Genomic DNA, 26,990 nt, shown 5'->3' on the forward strand with positions numbered 1-26,990 from the left:
ATTCATCCAGTGGTTTTTGAGTTATGTTAATCTCGCAAACTAACATTACATTTTTATTTATATAGACTAGCCATCCCCTGCTACACATTGCTGTGACCCAGTCTGGTGATCTGGAAAATAAAGTAATGGTTTCTAATCTATGTAATTTTTTTCTGCTTGTGGGTGAACAGTATTTCTTGCTGTTTTTTTGTCAGTGTTGATGTAGAGAGTGTCTGTTTTGCCTACTCTGGAACATGCAACATATCATTGTCCTTCTTTAGGAGTCCCTTTCAAATCTATGATATTATATCTGTGTGTGTGTGAATCATATATGTCTATCTATATCTATGGCTGGATGGCTCTTTGTCAAGAGGGCTTTGATTACGTTTTCTTGCCCTGGTGAAGGGAGTTGGACTGGATGGCCTTAAGTATTTTCTGTTGGTCATGGGGGTTCTGTGTGGGAAATTTGGCCCAATTCTATCGTTGGTGGGGTTCAGAATGCTCTTTGATTGTAGGTGAACTACAAATCCCAGTAACTATAACTCCCAAATTTCAAGGTCTATTTCCCCCCCAAACTCCATCTGTGTTCATATTGGAGCATATAGAATATTTGTGCCAAGTTTGGTCCAGATCCATCATTGTTTGAGTCCACAGTGCTCTCTGGATGTAGGTGAACTACAACTCCCAAACTCAAGGTCAATGCCCACCAATGCTCATGTTGGTCATGGGAGTTCTGTGTGCCAAGTTTGGTTCAATTCCATCATTGGTGGTGTTCAGAATGCTCTTTGATTGTAGATTTATTATTATTTATTTATTTACCTTACTTATATACCGCTGTTCTCAGCCCAAAGGCGACTCACAGCGGTTCACAACAAATACGAACAGCAAAAATTCAGTGCTACAGTATAGAAACAGTTAACAACCTCACACATTACACCATTAATAAACAGTTACTACAATACCCATTCACTGTCGTCTCGTCATCAAAAACATGTTCCAGATTCGTCATCCATTGTTCCATTCCAGTGTTCATTAACTAATCATTGCACTAATTATTCGAACGCCTGCTCAAACAGCCAGGTCTTCACCTTTTTGCGGAATACCATTAGAGATGGTGCTAGTCTAATGTAGGAAGGGCGTTCCACAGCCGAGGAGCCACCACCGAGAAGGCCCTATCTCTCGTCCCCGCCAGCCGAGCTTGAGAAGCAGGCGGGATCGAGAGCAGGGCCTCCCCGGAAGGTCTCAAAGTCCGGGTGGGTTCATAGGCAGAGATGCGGTCAGATAGGTAACCATTTAGGGCTTTAAAGGCCAACGCCAGCACTTTGAATTCAGCCCGGTAGCAGATCGGTAGCCAGTGGAGTTGGCGCAACAGGGGGATTGTATGCTCCCTGTGCTCCGCTCCTGTTAAAATCATGGCTGCCGAGCGTTGGACTAATTGGATGAACTATAAATCCCAGCAACTACAACTCCCAAATGACAAAGTCAATTTTTTTTTAGTGAAGGACATACATTGGGTTGTTAGGTGTCTTGTGTCCAAATTTGGTGTCAATTCTCCCAGTGGTTTTTGAGTTCTGTGAATACCACAAACTAACATTACGTTTTTATTTATATAGAGTATATCAAAATCTTTAAGCAGGGGTCAGATGGGCTGCGAAGGAGTGTATTATGAACACAGAAGGTGACCTGAGGTGCAACAACACACAAAAGACAAGAAGGGAAGGAGGCAGGTGAGGGGAGGAGACAAAAAGCTGCAAGCCTTCTATACGTTCTCTCCATTGAAGTCTCTGAATGGATCCATTCATACACGTTCTTTCCCCAATACAATCGTCAATCGGCTCATTTCATTTTCCATGTGACGCAGACGAGAGGAGGGTCTCAACAACTCTTGGATATATTGATTTTCATTCCTTGGACTCAGCCATAACTCTGGGAACGAACTTCAGTCGGATGGGTTTTTTCGGTGCCATGAAACCTTGGCTCTGCAGTTCCAAAGGGATCTTCGCCGAAAGGAGAAAAGAAGAGAGAAGGCAAAGAAAGAAGAATAGTGAGTACATTGCTTAGACTCCAGCCACGTTGATTTGGATGGATCAAGTCTGTGCAGAGCTATCCAGCAGCTGAATATACTAGAGAGGTTGCGGGGAGAATTCACCATAATTTATAGGAGCTGTAGGTCCTGGGATGTATAGTTCACCTGCAATCTAAGAGCACTCTGAACTCCACTGGAACTGGAACTCACTTGGCACACAGAACCCCCAAGACCAACAAAAATGGGATTTATTGGAGGGATTTATTGGAGTAATAGTTCACCTACATCCACAGCTCACTATGAACCTAAACAATGAGGAATCTGGACCACACTTGGCATGCATACCCAATATGCCCAAATTTGAATACTGGTGTGTTTGAGAGGAATTGGCCTGGACATTTTGGAGCTGTGGGTACTGGGATTTATAGTTCACCTGCAATCAAGGAGCGCTCTGAACTCCCAAAGGGGACTTATAGATGGAATTGGACCAAACTTGGCATGCATACCCAATATTCCCAAAAGTAAAGGGGAAATGTCCTGGACATTATGGAGTTGTAGGTACTGGGATTTATAGTTCACCTGCAATCAAGAAGCACTCTGAACTCCACCACAGATGGAATTGGACCAAACTTGGCATGCATACCTGATATACCCAAATGTAAATACTGGCGTTGAGGGGAAATGACCTGGACATTTTGGAGTTGTACGTACTGGGATTTATAGTTCACCTGCAATCAAGGAGCACTCTGAACTCCACCACGGATGGAACTGGACCAAACTTGGCATGCATACCTGATATACCCAAATGTAAATACTGGTATTGAGGGGAAATGTCCTGGACATTTTGGAGTTGTAGGTACTGGGATTTATAGTTCACCAGCAATCCAGGAGCACTCTGAACTCCATCATAGATGGAACTGGACCAAACTTAGCATGCATACCTGATATACCCAAATGTAAATACTGGCGTTGAGGGGAAATGGCCTGGACATTTTGGAGTTGTAGGTACTGGGATTTATAATTCACCTGCATTCAAGGAGCACTCTGAACACCATAGATGGAACTGGACCAAACTTGGCATGCATACCTGATATACCCAAATGTAAATAATGGTGTTGAGGGGAAATGGCCTGGGCATTTTGGAGTTGTAGGTACTAGGATTTATAGTTCACCTGCAATCAAGGAGCACTCTGAACTCCACCATAGATGGAATTGGACCAAACTTGACATGCATACCTGATATACCTAAATGTGAATACTAGCGTTGAGGGGAATTGGCCTGGACATTTTGGAGTTGTAGGTATTGGGATTTATAGTTCACCTGCAATCAAGGAGCACTGTGAACTCCACCATAGATGGAAATGGACCAAACTTGGCATGCATACCTGATATACCCAAATGTGAATACTGGTGTTGAGGGGAAATGGCCTGGAAATTATGGAGTTGTAGGTACTGGGATTTATAGTTCACCTGCAATCAAGGAGCACTCTGAACTCCATCATAGATGGAATTGTACCAAACTTGGCATGCATACCTGATATACCCAAATGTAAATACTGGCATTGAGGGAAAATGGCCTGGACATTATGGAGTTGTAGGTACTGGGATTTATAGTTCACCTGCAATCAAGAAGCACTCTGAACTCTACCATAGATGGAAATGGACCAAACTTGGCATGCATACCCGATATACCCAAATGTAAATACTGGCGTCGAGGGGAAATGGCCTGGACATTATGGAGTTGTAGGTACTGGGATTTATAGTTCACCTGCAATCCAGGAGCACTCTGAACTCCATCATAGATGGAAATGGACCAAACTTGGCATGCATACCTGATATACCTAAATGTGAATACTAGTGTTGAGGGGAATTGGCCTGGACATTATGGAGTTGTAGGTACTGGGATTTATAGTTCACCTGCAATCAAGGAGCACTGTGAACTCCATCATAGATGGAATTGGACCAAACTTGGCATGCATACCTGATATACCTAAATGTGAATACTGGTGTTGAGGGGGAAGTGTCCTGGACATTATGGAGTTGTAGGTACTGGGATCTATAGTTCACCTGTAATCAAGGAGCACTCTGAACTCCACCAGAGATGGAACTGGACAAACTTGACATGCATACCTGATATACCCAAATGTAAATACTGGTGTTGAGGGGAATTGGCCTGGACATTATGGAGTTGTAGGTACTGGGATTTATAGTTCACCTGCAATCAAGGAGCACTCTGAACTCCATCATAAATGGAATTGTACCAAACTTGGCATGCATACCTGATATACCCAAATGTAAATACTGGCGTTGAGGGGAAATGGCCTGGACATTATGGAGTTGTAGGTACTGGGATTTATAGTTCACCTGCAATCAAGGAGCACTCTGAACTCCATCATAGATGGAACTGGACCAAACTTGGCATACATACCTGATATACCTAAATGTGAATACTGGTGTTGAGGGGAATTGGCCTGGACATTTTGGAGTTGTAGGTACTGGGATTTATAGTTCACCTGCAATCAAGGAGCACTCTGAACTCCACCATAGATGGAACTGGACCAAACTTGGCATGCATACCTGATATACCCAAATGTAAATAATGGTATTGAGGGGAAATGTCCTGGACATTTTGGAGTTGTAGGTACTGGGATTTATAGTTCACTAGCAATCCAGGAGCACTCTGAACTCCATCATAGATGGAACTGGACCAAACTTAGCATGCATACCTGATATACCCAAATGTAAATACTGGCGTTGAGGGGAAATGGCCTGGACATTTTGGAGTTGTAGGTACTGGGATTTATAGTTCACCTGCAATCAAGGAGCACTCTGAACTCCACCATAGATGGAACTGGACCAAACTTGGCATGCATACCTGATATACCCAAATGTAAATAATGGTGTTGAGGGGAAATGGCCTGGGCATTTTGGAGTTGTAGGTACTAGGATTTATAGTTCACCTGCAATCAAGGAGCACTCTGAACTCCACCATAGATGGAATTGGACCAAACTTGGCATGCATACCCAATATTCCCAAATGTAAATACTGGTATTGAGGGGAAATGTCCTGGACATTTTGGAGTTGTAGGTACTGGGATTTATAGTTCACCAGCAATCCAGGAGCACTCTGAACTCCATCATAGATGGAACTGGACCAAACTTAGCATGCATACCTAATATACCCAAATGTAAATACTGGCGTTGGGGGGAAATGGCCTGGACATTTTGGAGTTGTAGGTACTGGGATTTATAGTTCACCTGCATTCAAGGAGCACTCTGAACTCCACCATAGATGGAACTGGACCAAACTTGGCATGCATACCTGATATACCCAAATGTAAATAATGGTGTTGAGGGGAAATGTCCTGGACATTTTGGAGTTGTAGGTCCTGGGATGTATAGTTCACCTGCAAACTAAAGCACTCTGAATTCCACCAACGATGGAACTGGAACTCACTTGGCACACAGAACCCCCAAGACCAACAAAAATACTGTAAGGATTTATAGGAGTAATAGTTCACCTACACCCAGAGCTCACTATGAACCCAAACAATGATGGATCTGGACCACACTTGGCATGCATACCCAATATTCCCAAATTTGAATACTGGTGGGTTTTGAGGGGAATTGGCCTGGACATTTTGGAGTTTTAGGTACTGGGATTTATAGTTCACTTGCAATCAAGGAGCACTCTGAAATCCACCATAGATGGAAATGGACCAAACTTGGCATGCATACCTGATATACCCAAATGTAAATACTGGTGTTGAGCGGAAATGGCCTGGACATTATGGAGTTGTAGGTACTGGGATTTATAGTTCACCTACAATCAAGAAGCACTCTGAACTCACCCATAGATGGAAATGGACCAAACTTGGCATGCATACCTGATATACCCAAATGTAAATACCGGTGTTGAGGGGAAATGGCCTGGACATTTTGGAGTTGTAGGTACTGTGATTTATAGTTCACCTCCAATCAAGGAGCACTCTGAACTCCATCATAGATGGAACTGGACCAAACTTGGCATGCATACCTGATATACCTAAATGTGAATACTAGTGTTGAGGGGAATTGGCCTGGACATTTTGGAGTTGTAGGTACTGGGATTTATAGTTCACCTGCAATCAAGGAGCACTCCGAACTCCACCATAGATGGAACTGGACCAAACTTGGCATGCATACCTGATATACCTAAATGTGAATACTAGTGTTGAGGGGAATTGGCCTGGAAATTTTGGAGTTGTAGATACTGGGATTTATAGTTCACCTGCATTCAAGGAGCACTCTGAACTCCATCATAGATGGAACTGGACCAAACTTGGCATGCATACCTGATATACCCAAATGTAAATACTGGTGTTGAGGGGAAATGTCCTGGACATTTTGGAGTTGTAGGTACTGGGATTTATAGTTCACCTGCAATCAAGGAGCACTCTGAACTCCACCAAAGAGGGAACTGGACCAAACTTGGCGTGCACTTTCTGGGCCTGCATGCCACATACACACACTTTTTCCAAGGCAAGGAGGCTGCTCATGAAAAGTAGGCGAGGAGCTTGCTTTCACATTGAGCTGATTTTTGTACTGGGAGGGGGCTTCCCGTTACGTGATACCGAAGATAATGAAAGTAACAAAAGAACAGATATAATGAAGGAAAATGGACCCATGCACAACTCTAATTGTTATTATTATTGTTATTATTTATTTATTTACGACATTTATATGCCACCCTTCTCACCCCAAAGGGGACTCAAGATATATATATATACATACAATATATTATATTATTAGCATAGTACAATATCAGTATTATATATTACTATATTGTACTATACCATCATATTGTAATTTTATTAGTAATATTACATGTAATATAAAAATATAATTATAATATCATATGATCATTAGTATTATATTGTATGACATAATATTATAAATATTACATGTATATACAATATATTACATTACATTACATTATATATTATATCATATTATTGTTATTGTTGTTGTTATTTGAAACACAACAAGATGAGTCCACAGCACTCTGTTGGCTGTTATATTGGATCACGTGTTGGACACTTCCCAACTGTGTTGGACTGTGTGATCTATGTGTGATCTATGTGTGGCCTTTTGCAGCTGGCAGATGGTAATTTTGTCAGTGCCGATTGTGTTTAAGTGCAGGCCAAGGTCTTTAGGCACTGCACCCACCGATTGTGTTTAAGTGCAGGCCAAGGTCTTTAGGCACTGCACCCACCGATTGTGTTTAAGTGCAGGCCAAGGTCTTTAGGCACTGCACCCACCGATTGTGTTTAAGTGCAGGCCAAGGTCTTTAGGCGCTGCACCCAGTGTGCTGATCACCACTGGGACTGCCTTGACTGGCTTGTGCCAGAGTCTTTGCAGTTCAATCTTTAAATCCTCATATCGTGCCAGCTTTTCCCGTTATTGTTGTTGTTGCTGCTATTATTATTATTATTACTATTATTATGGGTTGTTTCCTTTTAGTGATTCAAAAACCTGCAAAGGATCTTTCATTTACTAGAACAGTTACATTTCTCAACTTACCGGGGTCTCTTCGCAGGTTCTAAAGGAGAATCTCTGCAGCAGGACGGTCATGGCGACTTTCAAGGAGAGAAGAGCAAAACGCATCCCGATGCAGTTCCTGGGACCCGCTCCAAAAGGCAGGAAGGTGTACGGGTCAAGGGTTTCCTTATTCTCTTTACTAAACCTGTTGGCAAAACAACAGAGGAAAAGCCAGAAGTTAAACCTCTATTGACAAGATGGAATGTGTCCCGAGGAGGGCGACTCAAATGATCAAGGGTCTGGAGAACAAGCCCTATGAGGAGCGGCTTAAGGAGCTGGGCATGTTGGGCCTATAGAAGAGAAGGCTGAGGGGAGATATGATAGCCATGTATAAATATGTGAGAGGAAGCCACAGGGAGGAGGAGGGAGCAAGCTTGTTTTCTGCTTCCCTGGAGACTAGGACGCAATGGAACAATGGCTTCAAACTACAAGAGAGGAGATTCCATCTGAACACGAGGAAGAACTTCCTGACTGTGAGAGCCGTTCAGCAGTGGAACTCTCTGCCCTGGAGTGTGGTGGAGGCTCCTTCTTTGGAAGCTTTTAAACAGAGGCTGGATGGCCATCTGTCAGGGGTGATTTGAATGCAATATTCCTGCTTCTTGGCAGAATGGGGTTGGACTGGATGGCCCAAATGCTAATCAAGGTGGTTAGTTGAAACATTCACACCTAGCTCCAACAGACAAGAGTTCTTTGTCCCACCCTGGTCATGCCACAGATATATAAACCAATTTTCCTAGTTCCAACAGACCTCACTACCCCTGAGGATGCTTGCCATAGATGCAGGCGAAACGTCAGGAGAGAATGCCTCTAGAACATGGCCATATAGCCCGAGAAAACCTACAACAACCCACTGATTCCGGCCATGAAAGCCTTCGACAATATATTGAACTTAATATAGTTGAAAGCGTCGTTGTGGTTCTGAACAAAGATTAAACCATCAACTCTCCCTTTTTTCAGCAATGGAAACACTTCAAAGAAGTTCCTAAGGAAGACACAAGGGCATTTACCATCACATATTGATCCCCTAATGCTCGGTACCACACCATTACTAGTTAGGGAAGATTCACTGGTGACCATTAGCAAAAGCAGATGGTGATTGAAGTGGGGAAGAAGAGGGCTCACTCCACATTTATGGGTTGAGACTTTCCATATGGAGATCATGGGTTATTGCACAGTCTCAGCCAAAAATGTACTTCTCCTTCTGGATCAATAAGAGCAAAACACTGCTTTCTGACAATGTCAGAGCCATCTGGAGTGCCCTCCGGAGAAACTGAAAGCCATGACCAAATCAAACAGCATTGATTTCTCCAGTAGGAGAAGGCGGAACAATTGCACAAGGGAGAAAAGGATCCTCTCCCACCTCTCCGGCCTGAATTCTTCTGGTTCCGGCCAAAACTCTGGATCCCGGTGGAGGACAAATGCCGGAATCATAGTAACAGTGCCCTTAGGGATGGTCACTCCATTGATCTCCACGGTGTTTTTGCAAACCCTTTCAATCCGTCCTCCTATGGGGTAGAGTCTCAAGGTTTCATTGATCACCATGTCAAGATACTCCATTTGAAGGAGAGTGTCATAGACAGGAGTTGCCTGCAAAGAAAAGAGAAAAGGTTACACGCAGGTTCTAGAACAGGCGTGGGCAAAATTGGGCAATACTGGTATTGCACCACCTGTGTTTTGTACTTCAACTCCCACAAGTCCTAATAGCCTACCGCCCAGCTTACTTGTCCGAACGTATCTCCCTCTATGCACCGCCTCGTAGTTTAAGATCCACCGGAGAGGCCCTGCTCTCGATCCCACCAACCTCGCAAATGCATCTGGTGGAGACGAGGGACAGGGCCTTCTCGGTGGTGACCCCCCCCCCTCACTTGTGGAATTTGCTCCCTAGTGAGATTAGATTGGCGACGTAACTCCTTTCCTTTAGGATAAAAAACTGAAATCATGGTTTTGGATCCATGCTTTTGGCTAGCAGGCACAACGGCACTTGGGACATTGAACTGAACCATATGATTGTTATGATAATGGAAACAGCTATATGACTGAATAATGAATGTTGCTGTTTTTAATCTTTTGTGTATTTATGGTTTTATTGTTGTTATATTGTGATATTGCGGCATCGAATTGTTGCCAGTGTTAGCCACTCTGGGTCCCCCCTCGGGGGTTGAGAAGGGCGGGGTAGAAATGTTGTAAATAAGAAATAAATAAATAACAAATAAATAAATAATACTGTGCAAGAATTCTGGGAATAGGAAATTGGAAATATGCAGGGATTGGGATGCTCTGAAAAAAAAATCCAAGGAGAAGAAAGCTTGCAGCTTGGAAGCAGTGCATTTGGATCATCCTCCTCTCCTAAAGGGTCTGGTCTAGGGGATGCTGGGAGCTGTGGTCCGCAAGAGAGTGTGGATATGCTATTGTGTGTTTTGTTTGCCGGGGGAGTCATTTTTACTCATGTGCTGTATCTTTTTGCTTTTTTGGGCTTTTTAAGTCCCTTCCGCTGTGTTTTTCAGTGTTTTTATGAGTGATGGCCACTCGCTGGCCTGATAGGTGTCTTGTGTCCAAATTTGGTGTCTGCGTGTCTGCGCCCTACACCATTGGAGAAATTACACTGCTTAGCCGGTATTGCACCACCTGACATCCGCCGGGAAGTAGCAGCCAATAGTGAAAGGACCAAGGAAGAGACATCTCCAGCTCATCCCCTGTTTGGGTATCAGCCAGCATGTCAACAACTTAAATCTAGACATAGTTTTCTAAGATCTACAGAGACATTCGCTGGAACACCTCAGCAAGCGAGAGTCCAAAAGTGGCAGGCTCAAACCCAGAACCTCAACCAATGGCTGATACCAAAGGAGAGACTCCCCCCTGGGCACACAGAGGACTGGGCGACTTGGAAGGCGCTGAACAGACTGCGCTCTGGCACCACGAGATGCAGAGCCAACCTTCAGAAATGGGGCTGGCTACAAAGTGGAATCCTCGACATGCGAGTGTGGAGAAGAGCCAACCACTGACCACCTGCTGCAATGCACCCTTAGCCCTGCCACATGCACAAGGGAGGACCTTCTTGCGGTAACACCAGAGGCACTCCAAGTAGCCAGACACTGGTCAAAGGACATTTAATCAACTACCAAACTTGCAAATTTTGTGTTTTGTCTGTCTGTTTGTTTCGTTCTGTTAAAAATGTAATACAATTGACTGGTTGCCCTGACATGACAAATAAATATTTGGTGTCAATTCATCCAGTGGTTTTTGAGTTATGTTAATCCCACAAACGAAAATTACATTTTTATTTATATAGATATCAACCATAGTAGCTGAGAGATTTGAGAAACTGTACATTTTGCACAAGATCTGGATTTTCTGCAGGACTTTTCCTCCTCTTCTACTATCGAGCAAGTCAGATTTCTGGACACCTTGAGAGGTTTTCCTGATGGTCTTTCCAAACCGCTACTTAGTACTTACCTTTCCTCCTGCCAATTATGTTCCATTTGCTGGAGATCAGCAGCTCTCATCTCAGCTGATCTGAGCCATGGGGACAGAGCAGAGTTTTACCTGGTTGGGAAGGGCTTCATCGATTTCCTCCTGAAGCTTCTGCTGCACATCTGGATGGGTGGCCAGGCAGTAAGCCATGTAGCTGAGGGTACTGCTGGTGGTCTCGTAACCAGCAAAGACAAAGATAACGGCCTGTGTCAAAATCTCTTTATCATTGAGAGCTGGAAAGAATGTGAAAAAGAAAAATGCAATAGTAGTAGTCAGCTCAATTGGTTAGTAGAGAAATTGCCAGTAATAATCAGGGTGGAATTAATGGTTGCACTTTGTATCCTACGAGGGTTGAATGAAAAGTAACGCCTCCGCCTTTGTAACTCCTCAACAGATGGCAGTACTGGTATGTGGCAGGTACTGGCTTATTCAGTAGATTCTCCTCTACAGTTCCATTTTGGTGGGAAGCCTTAGCATTGAACAATTGTGTTGTTAAAGTGTGAAGTATGGAACCCTGCGCAGAAGGTCGGTCAATGCGACTTAAGCAACGTGCAGTCATTGAATTCTTGGCAGCAGAAAGTGTCGCCCCAAAGGAGATTCCTCAGAGAATGCAAGCTCTTTGTGATGATTGCGTTGATGTGAGTACTGTGCGTCGTTGGGCGAGTGAGTTCAAAGATGTTGAGGTGGGAACATCTACTTGCGTGACAAACAAAGCGTTGGACATCCTGTGACAGCAACCACCGAGTTTCACAAGCAAAAGATTGACAGGTTGATTCAGGACAATCGTCGTATCACTCAGAGGGAAATTTCAAGCATAATCAGCATTTCACAAGAACGTGTGGGTCACATTATTGCTTTGCTTGGTTATTGGAGCTGGGCATGTTTAGCCTGAAGAAGAGAAGGCTGAGAGGAGATATGATAGCCATGTATAAATATGTGAGAGGAAGCCACAGGGAGGAGGAGGGAGCAAGCTTGTTTTCTGCTTCCCTGGAGACTAGGATGCAATGGAACAATGGCTTCAAACTACAAGAGAGGAGATTCCATCTGAACATGAGGAAGAACTTCCTGACTGTGAGAGCCGTTCAGCAGTGGAACTCTCTGCCCCAGAGTGTGGTGGAGGCTCCTTCTTTGGAAGCTTTTAAACAGAGGCTGGATGGCCATCTGTCAGGGGTGATTTGAATGCAATATTCCTGCTTCTTGGCAGAATGGGGTTGGACTGGATGGCCCAGGAGGTCTCTTCCAACTCTTTGATTCTATGATTTTATGAAATAAATAAACAAACTGGCTCTTGATTGTTTGCTGTTTGGAAACTCTACACAATGTTCTACAAAAGGAGGAATGACTTTCTTGCCATGGGGATAGAATAATCATCTAACGATGGAAATGTTGGGATGACTATGTCTACTTCTGAGATAAAAATGTACAGAGTAGCCAATGGGAAGAACCCTTTTCAAAGATCTTCCAATATGAATATATGAAGAGCAGCACCCATATTTCCAGCTCATATGAGATCCAGAACATCCGAGACTGGGCCAAGAAGACTGAAATAGTCTTTGGATGATCTGGAACCATGGCTGTTGTATCATCTACACTTGTTGTCTATCTCAGAATGACTTCTGAGAATGCAGGTGGGCTTCCCTCTCCCATCATCTCATGATCTATCTTTATTGGTGAAAAACAGAATGAAAATGATAAATAACGAGTGTGAAATACACCCAAAATATCATGTATCTTTACCTTTATATGATTTTGAGTCGTCGATGATGTCACCTGATATTTGGGAGTCTACCATGAGCTGCAGAAAGTCAACCCGGTCCTGCAGGGAAGAGAAACACAAGAGCTGATGGCTGAAAATGATCAAATGCAAGAGTATTTCCTCCTGCAGCTCATCTTGGTGGAGACCATTCATTCCACCTCAAAGCCATGGTTTCCCCCCAGATTTGTTCATAGGGACTTAAAAGACAATTGTATGGCTGAGGCTGACCTTATGAAGGTTCTTTTGTCGGTCCTTCTTGAGTTTCTTGATGGACTCCTTAATGAAGTTTGTGATGGATGCGGGTGTCAAGCTGAAATTAAATGCCTCCAGCACCGGTGTGAGAAATGGAAAGATGACTAGAAAAACAGAAGAGGAGATAGATTGCATTGACTCACACAATGTCTGGGCTGTTGTAGGGTTTTTTGGGCTATATGGCCATGGTCTAGAGGCATTCTCTCTTGATGTTTCGCCTGCATCTATGGCAAGCATCCTCAGAGGTAGTGAGCATTACCTACCTCTGAGGACGCTTGCCATAGATGCAGGCGAAATGTCAGGAGAGAATGTCTCTAGACAAAGGCCATATAGCCCGAAAAAAACCTACAACAGCCCAGTGATTCCGGCCATGAAAGACTTCGACAATACATCACACAATGTCCTTTGAGAGATATTCAAATGGTCCTTAGGTGTCCATGTGAAGGATCTCCTTCCAGCAGGCCAGAAGCAGAAAAATACTAACTGTCCTGGCAAGCTCCAAAAACAGAAAACCTAAACATGTAACTATGTATAGTCGAAGGCTTTCATGGCCAGAATCATTGGGTTGTTGTAGGTTTTTTTGGGCTATATAGCCATGGTCTAGAGGCATTCGCTCCTGACGTTTCGCCTGCATCTATGGCAAGCATTCTCAGAGGAAGTGAGGTCTGTTGGAACTAGGAAAAGGGGTTTATATATCTGTGGAATGACCAGGGTGGGACAAAGGACTCTTGTCTGCTGAAGCTAGGTGTGAATGTTTCAACTGACCACCTTGATTAGCATTTAATGGTTTGGAAGTGCCTGGGGGGAATCTTTTGTTGAGAGTGTTTTGATGTGTCTGATTGTTTACTTTCTGTTGTTTTGCTGTTGTAATTTTTGAGTTTTTTAATACTGGTAGCCAGATTTTGTTCATTTTGATGGTTTCCTCCTTTCTGTTGAAATTGTCCACATGCTTGTGGATTTCAATGGCTTCTCTGTGTAGCCTGACATAGTAAAAAATTACAACAGCAAAACAACAGAGAGTAAACAGTCAGGCACATCAAATCAGGGAGGGAAAGAAGAAAGGAAGGAAGGAAAGAAAGGTAGAGGAGCAAGGAAGGAGAGAAGGAAATAAACTGGTGAATGGAAAAGGAGAGGGAAGGAAGGAGAGAAGGAACAAAAGATAGGGAAGGAAGGAAGGAGAGAAGGAAGGATGTAACCAAAGAGCAAAGAAAGAGAGGAAAGAAACAGGTAGAGATGGAAGAAAGAAGAGAAATAGGCAAAGAAAAAGAAGAAAGGAAGGAAAGAGGGAAGGAGAGAAAGAGGGAGGGAAGGTTGGCCACAGCAACGTGTGGTGGGTACAGCTAGTATCTAATAAAACTTGACTTGACTTGTAATGACTTATGAAACTTTTTTTCATGAATCGCACAGCCCTACTATTAATAAAAAAGGGGGTCCAAATGCTCAGGTAGAGCAAAGACTTCGTACCAATGAGGACTAGCAGTGGATTCACAAAGTTGAACTTGATTAACTTCTTCATGTTTGTGACAAAAGGGTCGTTGGGGTTGTTTATGGAGTCGATGTTGATGCTGAAGGAAGTGCTGGTGATCACGTCCATACTGTAGGCCCCAAAGATACTGGAAGAAGGAGAAGAAAAAGGTGAAGAAAAAACACCCAACCCTACAAACATCAAATGTAATGGGCATCTATGGCATACAGTGGTCTTCCATTGGCATCCCTCAACAACTTGATTCCCCCTCTGATAGTCTGAAGCCCAGCTACTAATTCAGGACCACAATTAGGTCAAGCAGGCAGTACAATGGACGGCATTGTTCACACAAAAATTACTCACTTCTTGGTGTCTATGTTTTCCCCATTTTCCACTTTCTTCTGGACGTTCTTCACCAACATCTCCCCATAATGTTTGATAATGGGAAACATCTGAAACACAGACCAAAGACCGAGATGCTGAAACAGACTTTAGGTGTCCATCAAAAGGAACCAATGTCAACAATTTGCAATTTGCAACCTCACCGTTACGTGCCCCCGAAAGTAGCGAAGGCAAACAGATCTGCGCACAAGTATACTTGTAGCCCAAATATGTTCAATTTCTTTGTAGTATTATTGTTGTAATACATGATGTGAAAAGTATTTCTCGAAAGTAGAAAGTTTAATTAGGATTGTGGTAATCCATTTTGAAACAAAATATACCTTTTACATGTGGATAAGAGTCCAAGTTGCAACCCATTGTTACAATGGTATGATTCTGAAGGAAAAGAAGAATTCATTAGGAAACACTGGCCACTTACTTCTTTGAGTCTCCCGCTGGTGAAGTTGGGAGAAAGAACCGTGCGAATCCTCTTCCACTGTTCATCTTGAACTATCAATATGGATGAATCAAACTCACCGTTCAGGCCAAAGTCCTACACAGTCCAAGACAGAAAGAAAACAGTCATGAGAGTGACTTGGACCTGGGATTCTTATCTGGTTCTCTTGGGTTTTTAGTACATGCTATCAGAGGAATTTCAAAGGAGTTCTTTACCCGGCGGTTGGTGAAATGGGTGTAGCATTCTTTCACCAGGATGGTTTTAATGATGACAGGGTCCAGGATAGCCAGCACTGGTAGCCGGCCGTCAAAAAATCTAGTTGACAAAGAAGAAGAAGCACATGAACTTAGCAAGGACTTAGCCAGATAAACCCGATCCAACAGTTCACATCTCAGAAATTCTGTGATCCAAATTTCCATGTCTTCTTGACTTCAAAACCTCCCATATCCTCTTGACCCACATTAACGACTGGATGCAGGGATTCTGCTGAAGAGCCACCCATGTGTTGTGTAGACTTGGCCTGATACATATATTGTGTCCAAATTTGGTGCCAATTCATCCAGCGGTTTTTGAGTTATGTTAATCCCACAAACGAACATTACATTTTTATTTATATAGACTAGCTGTCCTCTGCCACGCATTGCTGTGGCCCACATGGGGGTTCTGTGTGGGAGGTTTGGCCCAATTCTTTTGTTGGTGGGGTCCGGAATGCTCTGTGACTGTCGGTGAACTACAAATCCCAGCAATTACAACTCCCAAATGTCAAGATTCTATTTTCCCCAAACTCCACCAGTGTACACCTTTGGGCATATTGAGTATTCGTGTAGAGTTTGGTCCAGATCCATCATTGTTTGAGTCCACAGTGATTTCTGGATGTAGGTGAACTACAACTCCAAAACCAAAAGACACTGCCCACCAAACTCTTCCAGTATTTTCTGTTGGTCATGGGGTTCTGTGTGCCAGGTTTGGTTCAATTTCATAGTTGGTGTGGTTCAGAATGCTCTTTGATTGTAGGTGAACTATAAATCCCAGCAACTACAATTCCCAAATGACCAAATCAATTTTTTTGAGTGAAGGACATACATTGGGTTGTTGGGTGTCTTGTGTCCAAATTTGGTGTCAATTTGTCCAGTGGTTTTTGAGTTCTGTTAATCCCACAAACGAACATTACATTTTTATTTATATAGACTAGCTGTACCCGTCACGCATTGCTGTGGCCAACCTTCCCTCCCTCTTTCTCTCCTTCTTTCCCTCCTTCCTTCCTCCCTTCCTTCCCTTTTCTTCTTTCCTTCTCTCCTCCCTTCCTTCTCTACTTCCTCCTCTACCTCTTTCTCTCTTTTCTTCATTTACTACCTCTTTCCTTCCTTCACTTTTTGCTTCCATCCTTCCTTCTGTCTTTCTTCCCCTCCCTCTTTCTCTCCTTCTTTCCCCCCTTCCTTCACTCCGTCTTTCCTTCTCCTTCCTTCCTTCCTTCCTTCCTTCTATACCTCTTTCTTTCCTTCCCCCTCCTGTTTTCTTTTCCTCCTTCTTTCTATCCTCCCTTCCTTCTCTATCTCTTTCCTTCCTTCTTTCGCTCTTTGCTTCCATGCTTCCTTCTCTCTTTCATTCTTTCTTTCCCTCTCTCTTTCTCTCCTTCCTTCGCTCCCTCTTTCCTTCCTTCCCTTTTTTCTTTCCTTCTTTCTTTCCCTCCCTCTTTCTCTCCTTTCTTTTTCCCCTTCCTTCTCTTCCTTTTTTTCTGTATTGTCATTTAGCTTTCCATTATTTAGCTTTTGGGGGGATTTTAAGGCTTTTCCACTGTTTTTTTGGGGGGGGGGGTGGTGGTTTATAAGTGGTGGTCACTCATTGGTCTGTTAGGGGTAAAAGGTAAAGGTAAAGGTAGTCCCCTGACATGAAGTCCAGTCATGTCTGACTCTGGGGTGTGGTGCTCATCTCCATTTCTAAGCCGAAGAGCCAGCGTTGTCCGTAGACACCTCAAAGGTCATGTGGCCAGCATGACTGCATGGAGCGCTGTTAGGGGTATAGTGTCCAAATTTCGTGTTAATTCGTCCAGTGGTTTTTTGAGTTCTGTTAATCCCACAAACAAACATTACATTTTTATTTATATAGATTATACATAAACATTGATTGAGGCTCCACGACTGAAAAGGGTTGAGAACCCCTGTGCAAGGCTATCGACAAACCCCGCTTAGGTAGGATGCAAAGGTCAGAAAGGGAGTTGCAGGGTTGAGTTTGAGATGCTATGCATGTCTGCACTAGAAATAACTGGACAGCTCCAGCCAACAGCAAATTGTCTCTGTCAACCAACGGTAGGAACTCACCCCCAGATCTTGCCATACTTCTTGTGACACATCTCATCGAAATCAAGGACCCCCTGCCAAGAGAAAAAGAGATGTCAGAAAAGCCAGGAATGGGAAATCCAGGCAAGGGGAGGGGGTAGTTAGTTACACTTTAAACTGTGTTGTCTCCACCCGCCTATGAACGAATGAATATCCGTGGATACTCACTTTCCGATATTCAAGGAACGTGCCGACGAAAGGCAAAGGCTTCGGACCAGGAATGCCCAGCTTCTTGAAGAAATTGTAGGGCCAGATCCCATAGCTGGAAAGACAAAGAGAGAGACGCTCAGTGGATGAAGCATCAGAGGGAGGTTTGCAAGGAGAGAAGAGGCAATGATTGTTCTGTTGTGCGCTGGGCCTGTAACAATTGACTTTGAATAGGACGTGTACTTTGTGCCCAGCGGGAAGCCAGGGCACCTCGAAGAGAGGCCCTCAAGGGTTTTCCTGTAGAAATGGTCTTAGAGTCTTTAATGATTTAACAAAGTGCTTTATTATTGAACAAATTAAACAGATACTTCTCAAATCTTCAATGAGTCAAACAAATGCTTCAAGGCTTTGAGTCAACTGGTGGCTTCCTTACTCTTGTCCTCAAGGGACAGGCAACTGTCTTCGTTAACTGTTCTTTCACTTTAAGAGGAACACCCTTTTTTAACCTCTCCCAGGCTGTCTACTATCTAAGCCTTACTGATGTGGGTTCTACTATCGGATTCAAACTGCGTCTTGAGCACCGAGTAGACCTACCAGTAAAGGCTTGCAGATTCTCCAGCTGTTGTTCTTTGGGTCTGTAAAGCTCCTTTCCCTCGGAATATCTTAAGAAACCTTTTAGGGCTATTTCCCTCACATGCCATAAGACTGAGAGGCTGTAAGCTCCCTGCCAGAGCTTTGAGACTGTTCTCCCCAGAATTCCCTGGAATTCTTGAGAAGTGAAGCTTTTCTGCGGGTGAAGCTACTCCACGTCCTACAGCTTGGTTTCCTTCTGTAAGACTAACTAAAAATGGCTCCCTCTCCTCCCATGACCCTGGGAGAAGGGGCGGATCCAAACTTAACAATGATAGACAGGTGGCTTGCCCCATGGCTGCAAACCAAGGGAAGTCACCTTTTGCAAAATCCCTGAAGCCTTGCAATGCATGCAAACATTTAATAGAAAGAAAATGAAATTGGAGCTCCTGGTACAGACGTACCAGTACAATGATGGTTTATTTATTATTTATTATTTATTTACAGTATTTCTATTCCGCCCTTCTCACCCTGCAGGGGACTTAGGGCGGATTACAATGTACACATATATGGCAAACATTCAATGCCAAAAACACAAAAAATATAGACAGGCAGTCAGAGGCTATTGAACTTTTCTGGCCGCCAGGGGAGCTGTCGCTTTCATCGTCCATCTGCGACACTGATGAAGTACTTCCGCATTCCCCGCATGCTTTTTGCTGGAGTGCTGTACTGGAGTATTTTTTTATGGCCTCATAAATTAGTTAAATTAGCCTCCCCACATTTAGGTGGTACCTAATTTTCCTACTTGACAGATGCAACTGTCTTTCGGGTTGCAAAGGTCAGCAACAAGCTACACAATTGGTTGGAAGCTCACTCTGACCCGGCTTCGAACTCATGACCTTGTGGTTAGAAGTGATCTTAATGCAGCTGACACTCAAGACAGCTGTGTTATAGTCCCGGATAAGTTAAAAGATAACTGGAATGAGCGATACTCCGTCTGAGAGTCATCAGAACAGCATTTGCAAGGCAATGAGCAACAATAAAGTTTATAGAGTTGGAAGAGACCTGGTGAGCTATCCAGTCCAACCCCGTTCTGCCAAGAAGCAGGGAAATTGCATTCAAAACACCCCTGACAGATGGCCATCCAGCCCCTGTTTAAAGGCTTCCAAAGAAGGAGCCTCCACCACACTCCGGGGCAGAGAGTTCCACTGCTGAACGGCTCTCACAGTCAGGAAGTTCTTCCTCATGTTCAGATGGAATCTCCTTTCTTGTAGTTTGAAGCCATTGTTCCATTGTGTCCTAGTCTCCAAGGAAGCAGAAAACAAGCTTGCTCCCTCCTCCTCCCTGTGGCTTCCTCTCACATATTTATACATGGCTATCATATCCCCTCTCAGCCTTCTCTTCTTCAGGCTAAACATGCCCAGTTCCTTAAGCCGCTCCTCATAGGGCTTGTTCTCCAGACCCTTGATCATTTTAGTCGCCCTCCTCTGGACACATTCCAGCTTGTCAATATCTCTCTTGAATTATGGTGCAACCGTCTTTCGGGTTACAAAGGTCAGCAACAAGCTAATAATAATAATAATAATAATAATAATAATAATAATAATCTTTATTTATACCCTCCCACCATCTCCCCAGTGGGGACTCGGAGCGGCTTACATGAGGCCAAGCCCGAACAACAAATTACAATAAAATAAAACCATTACACAATTGAAAATGCAAACAGTAAACAACAGCATAATAAAATAAAACATGTAAATACATAACAATATAAAATTACAATAGACGCAATCACAATGACAATGGGTGGGCTACATGTAATGATTAAAAGAGAGACTAATTAAAACTAATTAAAACTCGGGTGAGATAAAAAAAGAGACAGATTATTTGCGGAGGAGGGCTCATTATAGCAGGGGTTGTGGAATCAAGCTTTCCCACGGGGGACGGGGACGGGGACGACATATACTCCAATGACAGAACGTTGAGGCTAAGCAGTAGTGTGGGATTGTATACCTACTCACCAAAGGCGCAGCGGAAGAGCCGGGTTTTAAGGTCCTTTTTAAAGGTTTTTAAGGTAGGGGCTTTCCTAATTTCTCTAGGTAGTGAGTTCCAAAGTTGGGGGGTCACAGAGAAGCTACACAATTGGTCGGAAGCTCACTCCGACCCGGGCTGGCTTCGAACTCATGACCTTGTGGTCAGAAGTGATCTTAATGCAGCTGACATTCAGACAGCTGCTCGACAGTCCCGGATAATGGATAAGATAAAAGATAACTGGAGTGAGTGATACTCCGTCTGAGAGTCATCAGAACAGAGTTTGCAAGACAATGAGCAACAATAAAGTTTATAGAGTTGGAAGAGACCTGGTGGGCCATCCAGCCCAACCCCATTCTGCCAAGAAGCAGGGAAATCTCATTCAAAACACCCCCGACAGATGGCCATCCAGCCTCCAAAGAAGGAGCCTTCACCACACAGAGAGTTCCACTGCTGAACAACTCTCTCTCACAGTGAGGAAGTTCTTCCTGATGTTCAGGTGGAATCTCCTTTCTTTCCTGTTCCGTCTTCCAGGAGCTTGGTTTGCATTGCCCCTTAGTTGCATAAAATAGCATCCCTTTGCATTTTCCCCCAGGGTTGCTACAGTCTTAGCAGCACCCTGAAAGTTAAACATTAACAGAGGCTGGAAAGTCAGCCTGCAAGCTTTTTGCTGCTATTGGTTTAAAAAGGTATCCTTTTGGTCTAGAGACCGCCCTTTTTCCTGGGGATGAGATCTCCATTTTGAAAAGGCTCTCCTGCTTTCTTTAGTATAGAAAAAGCCTCAAATGTGCTGGTAGCCAAGCTAGGCAGCTCAGACAAGTACGATTAAGGTTGAGGTTGCCCTCTTACCTTTGAAACTGGCACTGAGCTCAGATAGAGAAAGACCCGCTCTTTCTAAAGGACAGTAGCTCAGCGCTGGGGCAGGGAATATCTCAGGATTTCTCTGCCATTGGGAGAAGCTCCATTACTTCATCCCCAAAACTAATCTAGGGGAAGACCTGCTCTTTTGGATAGATAACAGCTCAGGGTTAGTGTAAAAGATCCCAGGATTTTTCTACCGTTGGGGAAAAGTTAACTCGGTAACTGAAGGAAAAAGAAAAGAAAGAACATCTATATCAGTGGTTCTCAACCTTCCTAATGCCGCGACCCCTTAGTACAGGTCCTCATGTTGTGGTGACCCCCAACCATAATGTTATTTTCGTTGCTACTTCACAACTGTAATTTTGCTACTGTTATGATTCGTAATCTAAATATCTTATATGCAGGATGTATTTTCAGTCACTGGAACAAATTTGGCACAAATACCCAATACGCCCAAATTTGAATACTGGTGAGGTTGGGGGTGATTGATTTTGTCATTTGGTAATGCTGGGGTTCCTGGGATTTATAGTTCACCTAAAATCAAAGAGCCTTCTGAACTCCACCAATGATGGAATTGAATCAAACTGGGCACACAGAATTCCCACGACCAAAAGAAAATATTGGGAAGGTCTGGTGGACATTGACCTTGAGCTTTTTGGAGTTGTAGTTCACCTACTTCCAGAGAACACTGTGGACTCAAGCAATGATGGATATGAATCAAACTTGGCACAAATACTCAATATGCCCAAATGTGAACACTGGTAGAGTTTGGAGAAAATAGACCTTGCCATTTGGGAGTTGTAATTGTTGGGATTTATAGTTCACCCACAATGAAATAGCATTCTGAACCCTACCAATGATAGAATTGGACCAAACTTTCCACACAGAACCCCCATGACCAACAGAAAATACTATGTTTTCTGATGGTCTTTGGTGACCCCTCTAACACTCCCTCACGACCCCCACAGGGGTCCCGACCCCCAGGTTGAGAAACACTGATCTATATGGTTTCATCAAGCTGTGCCAAGTCTGTCAAGGACTTTGAAAAATAAATGTTCTGTTGATGTTCAATTCTGGACTGGCCTCAGTTGCTGAGAATCTGGAGCTTCTAAGAAAGGCACCCGCAGTTCACCCAGATAAAGAGAGAAACACGTCTTCGTTTTAACTTCATAGTGTCTGGGTGCGACGGCACATTTCCTGTCATTTGAAGCCATTGCTCATTGCTTCCTAGTCTCCAGAGCAGCAGAAAACAAGCCTGCTCCCTCTTCCCTAGGACTTCCCCTCACCTCTTGATCCATGGCCCTCCTCGTATCTCCTCTCAGCCTTCTCTTCTGCAGTCTAAACATGCCCAGCTCTTTGAGCCACTCCTCCCAGGGTTTGTTGCTGTTCTCTGTACACATTCCACCTTAGAGTCAACATCTCCCTTCAATTGCAGTGCTCAGAATTGAACACAGTATTCCAGGCAGGATAGAATAGGGGGGAGCAAGACTTCTTTGGATCTAGGCACTAGGCTCCTATTGATCCAGGCCAAAATCCCATTGGCTTTTTTTGCCGCCACATGACAATGTTGGCTCATTATAACTGAGGCCCCTTCTACACTGCCATAAGAGAGATATTGACAAGCTGGAATGTGTCCAGAGGAGGGTGACTAAAATGATCAAGGGTCTGGAGAACAAGCCCTATGAGGAGCGGCTTAAGGAGCTGGGCATGTTTAGCCTGAAGAAGAGAAGGCTGAGAGGAGACATGATAGCCATGTATAAATATGTGAGAGGAAGCCACAGGGAGGAGGAGGGAGCAAGCTTGTTTTCTGCTTCCCTGGAGACTAGGACGCAATGGAACAATGGCTTCAAACTACAAGAGAGGAGATTCCATCTGAACATGAGAAAGAACTTCCTGACTGTGAGAGCCATTCAGCAGTGGAACTCTCTGCCCCAGAGTGTGGTGGAGGCTCCTTCTTTGGAAGCTTTTATACAGAGGCTGGATGACCATCTGTCAGGGGTGATTTGAATGCAATATTCCTGCTTCTTGGCAGAATGGGGTTGGACTGGATGGCCCAGGAGGTCTCTTCCAACTCTATGATTCTATAAGTAAGTAAAAGCCATATAATCCACATTATCTGCTTTGAACCGGGTTATATGGCATTGTGAACTCAGATAACCCAGTTCAAAGCAGATAGCATGGATTATCAGACTCGATATTCTGGACCCAGGAGGATCCGAAGTCGAACTAAATATGGGAATTGCAACTGAAGGCAGAGTCTGAAAAGGCAGGGTTTTAAAACTGTTTATGAGGGCAAAGGACATTGGCTTCCCTCTGGTATCGAGTTTCAAGAACAGCTTTGAACAGAAGGTCTTGGCATCTACATCACTTTGAACACACGTCTGCACAGGTATGTGGTATAATCCATTTTAATTATCGCCAGTCTCCACCAAACACAACAGACCTCACTAACTCTGAGGATGCTTGCCGAAGTGCAGGCGAAACGTCAGGAGAGAATGCCTCTAGACCATGGCCATACAGCCCGAAAAACCTACAACAACCCACAACTCAAGTGTTGGCTGGGTTTGGTATTTGTTGTTGTCGTTCTTGGATATTATTTTAAAAATACATTATTTTGATTCCCCCGGCCCCCTTCTAAACTGCCATACAATCCAGATTATCAAATAAAATAATCCACATTATCTTCTTTGAACTGGATTATATGAGTCTACACTGCCATATAGTCCAGTTCAAAGCATATAATCCGGAAGTTTAGGACAGGTTGCATGAAAGAGTGCAGCAGTGCAATCCAGAAGTAAAAACCCTAAGGTGATACCTTCATGGGATTCTGCACTGACAAATTAACACAGTTTGACGCCACTTTAAAGCCCCGTCTACACTGCCATAAAAAAGCCAGATGATCTGTTTTGAACTGGATTATATGGCACCGTGGACTCAAATAATCCAGTTCGAAGCAGACAAAATGGATCTGCGGTGGCACAATGGGTGGAAACCCTTGTGCTGGCTCAACTGCTGACCTGAAGGTCGGCGGTATTAATCCGCGGGATGGGTGAGCTCCCATCTGTCAGCTCCAACTTCCCATGCTGGGAAATGAGAGAAGCCTCCCACACATCCGGGCATCCCATGGGCAACATCCTTGCAGACAGCCAATTCTTTCACACCAGAAACGACTTGCAGTTTGAATCTGCGGGACAAGGTGAGCTCCCATCTGTCAGCTCCAGCTTCCCATGCTGAGAAATGAGAGAAGCCCCCCACACATCCAGGCCTCCCCTGGGCAACATCCTTGCAAACAGCCAATCCTCTCACACCAGAAACGACTTGTGGTTTGAATCTGCGGGATGGGGTGAGCTCCTGTCTGTCAGCTCCAGCTCCCCATGCTGGGAAATGAGAGAAGCCCCCCACACATCCGGGCGTCCCCTGGGCAACATCCTTGCAGACAGCCAATTCCTTCACACCAGAAACGACTTGCGGTTTGAATCTGCGGGACGGGGTGAGCTCCCATCTGTCAGCTCCAGCTCCCCATGCTGGGAAATGAGAGAAGCCCCTCACATATCCGGGCGTCCCCAGGGCAACATCCTTGCAGACAGCCAATTCTTTCACACCAGAAACGACTTGCGGTTTGAATCTGCAGGACGGGGTGAGCTCCCATCTGTCAGCTCCAGCTTATTTTTATTTGGGACATGAAAGAAGCCTCCCATAGGATGGTAAGACATCCGGACATCCTCTGGGCAACATCCTTGCAGACAGCCAATTCTCTCACACCAGAAATGACTTGCGGTTTGAATCTGTGGGATGGGGTGAGCTCCCATCTGTCAGCTCCAGCTTCCCATGTTGGGAAATGAGAGAAGCCCCCCACACATCTGGGCGTCCCCTGGGCAACATCTTTACAAACAGCCAATTCTTTCACACCAGAAACGATTTGCAGTTCGAATCTGTGGGGCGGGGTGAGCTCCCATCTGTCAGCTCCAGCTTCCCATGCTGGGACATGAGAGAAGCCCCCCACACATCTGGGCGTCCTCTGAGCAACATCCTTGCAGACAGCCAATTCTTTCACGCCAGAAATGACTTGCAGTTTGAATCTGCGGGATGGGGTGAGCTCCCGTCTGTCAGCTCCAGCTTCCCATGCAGGGATGTGAGAGAAGCCTCCCATAGGATGGTAAGACATCCAGACATCCCCTGGGCAACGTCCTTGCAGACAGCCAATTCTTTCACACCAGAAACGACTTGCGGTTTGAATCTGCGGGCCGGGGTGAGCTCCCGTCTGTCAGCTCCAGCTTCCCATGCAGGGACATGAGAGAAGCCTCCCACAGGATGGTAAGACATCTGGGCATCCCCTGGGCAACGTCCTTATTATTTATTTACTTACTGTATTTGTATACTACCTTTCTCAGCTTATTGGCGACTCCTTGCAGACAGCCAATACTCTCACACCAGAAGCGACTTGAAGTTTCTCAAGACACTTCTGACATGACAAAAAAATATCTGGATTATATGGCAGTGTGCCACTTAGAGAGAAGCATACCTAAATCAAGGCTTCCCTTTGGCACTTTAGGGGGAAAAGCAAGTTTCCTGGCTGTCGAACCTGACCTTGGTTGACCCCTAAGGAGATGCCAGACCCCCCATTGTACTCACAGCATCAGGAGGACCAAGAAGAGCCCCACAAACACCCAAGTTTGGGGGGAAAGGAAGGAAAGGAGGTCCATGTTGCACCGCACACTGATCCCTTGTCTCTCCTTGGCAGCGTTGAGAGGAGAAAGTGTCCTATGTTTGCTTTCCCTGGCACTCCTTGTGCTCTTATATGTCTGTTTCCTCCTTCAGAGGTCACGTGAGAGAGGCAGGGAAATCCCAGTTGACAGGGATGTTGACATCACAGCAGCCCAGCTGGCCTCGCCCTTGATCTCTCCAGAAACTGGTTTTGCCTTTATTTGCCCTTTGGATGCATTCCCTGCCAGTGCCAACTTTGAGCCCCGAATCGGGAACAGCAGCCTTGGCATCCAGCCCATGGCAGGGATTTCTTGGCACGAGTCAATCAGACAAAAAAAGAAAGAAAGAAAAAGGAATCTGAGGAAGTGTGCTTTGCCCAAGGTTACCCAGGGTGCTTCCACACCATGTATGGGTAAACCCAGGCCCAAGGGAGGGATGTGGCCCCTTGGGCTCTTTTCTCAGGCCCTCTTCTTTCTCACCATCTTATCCTTCCTTCCTTCTCTTTTTCTCCCTCCCTCCTTCCTTCCCTTCCACGCTTTCATCTTTCTTTTCTTCTTTCCTCCCTCCTTCCCTCTCTCCCTTGCTCTTTCTTTCCTTCCTTCCTTTCTTCCCCCTCCCTCTTTTCTTCCTTTTTTCCTTCCTTCCTTCCTTCCTTCTTTCCCTCCCTCCCTCCTTCCTTTCTTCCTTCCCTCCCGCTCTTTTCTTCCTTCCTTCCTTCCTTCCTTCCTTCCTTTCCCCCTCCCTCTTTTCCTCCTTCATTTTTTCCTTCCTTCCCTCCCTCCCCCTTCCCTCCTTCCTTCTTTACTTCCCTCCCTCTTCCTTCCTTCCCTCCTTCCTACCCTCCCTCTCTTTTCTTCCTTCCTTCCCCTTCCCTCTTTTCTTCCTTTTTTCCTTCCTTCCCTCCCTCCTTTCTTCCTTCTTTCCTTCCCTCCCTCTTTTTTCTTCCTTCCCTCCTTCCTTCCCTCCCTCCTTTC

The 26,990-nt window shown here is 44.7% G+C and overlaps 1 protein-coding gene across 1 annotated transcript; it reads right to left on the minus strand.

Annotated features, from left to right (window-relative positions):
- Window positions 1-1,618: 1,618 nt before the first annotated feature.
- On the minus strand, window positions 1,619-26,212 carry LOC137095407 (cytochrome P450 3A9-like). The gene is made up of 13 exons (XM_067462038.1): window positions 25,945-26,212; window positions 17,872-17,965; window positions 17,686-17,738; window positions 15,583-15,682; window positions 15,350-15,463; window positions 14,893-14,981; window positions 14,529-14,677; window positions 13,041-13,168; window positions 12,794-12,872; window positions 11,129-11,289; window positions 8,946-9,172; window positions 7,568-7,730; window positions 1,619-1,976 (listed from the first exon to the last, which is right to left on the minus strand). Exons 1-13 carry the CDS (start codon window positions 26,013-26,015, stop codon window positions 1,881-1,883), a joined length of 1,524 nt encoding a protein of 507 aa, XP_067318139.1. The 5' UTR covers window positions 26,016-26,212; the 3' UTR covers window positions 1,619-1,880.
- Between the last annotated feature and the right edge of the window lie 778 nt (window positions 26,213-26,990).

The sequence above is a fragment of the Anolis sagrei genome, chromosome Y (genome assembly GCF_037176765.1).
Source record: "Anolis sagrei isolate rAnoSag1 chromosome Y, rAnoSag1.mat, whole genome shotgun sequence".
Classification (NCBI taxonomy): Eukaryota; Metazoa; Chordata; class Lepidosauria; order Squamata; family Dactyloidae; genus Anolis; species Anolis sagrei.

Excerpts from the sequence above, each read along its gene's own strand:
- LOC137095407 (XM_067462038.1), bottom strand. The coding sequence starts at position 26,015 with ATGGACCTCCTTTCCTTCCTTTCCCCCCAAACTTGGGTGTTTGTGGGG. Across the intron at positions 17,966-25,944 it reads TTCTTGGTCCTCCTGATGCT|CTATGGGATCTGGCCCTACA; the intron begins GTGAGTACAATG and ends TTGTCTTTCCAG. Across the intron at positions 15,464-15,582 it reads CCCATTTCACCAACCGCCGG|GACTTTGGCCTGAACGGTGA; the intron begins GTAAAGAACTCC and ends TGGACTGTGTAG.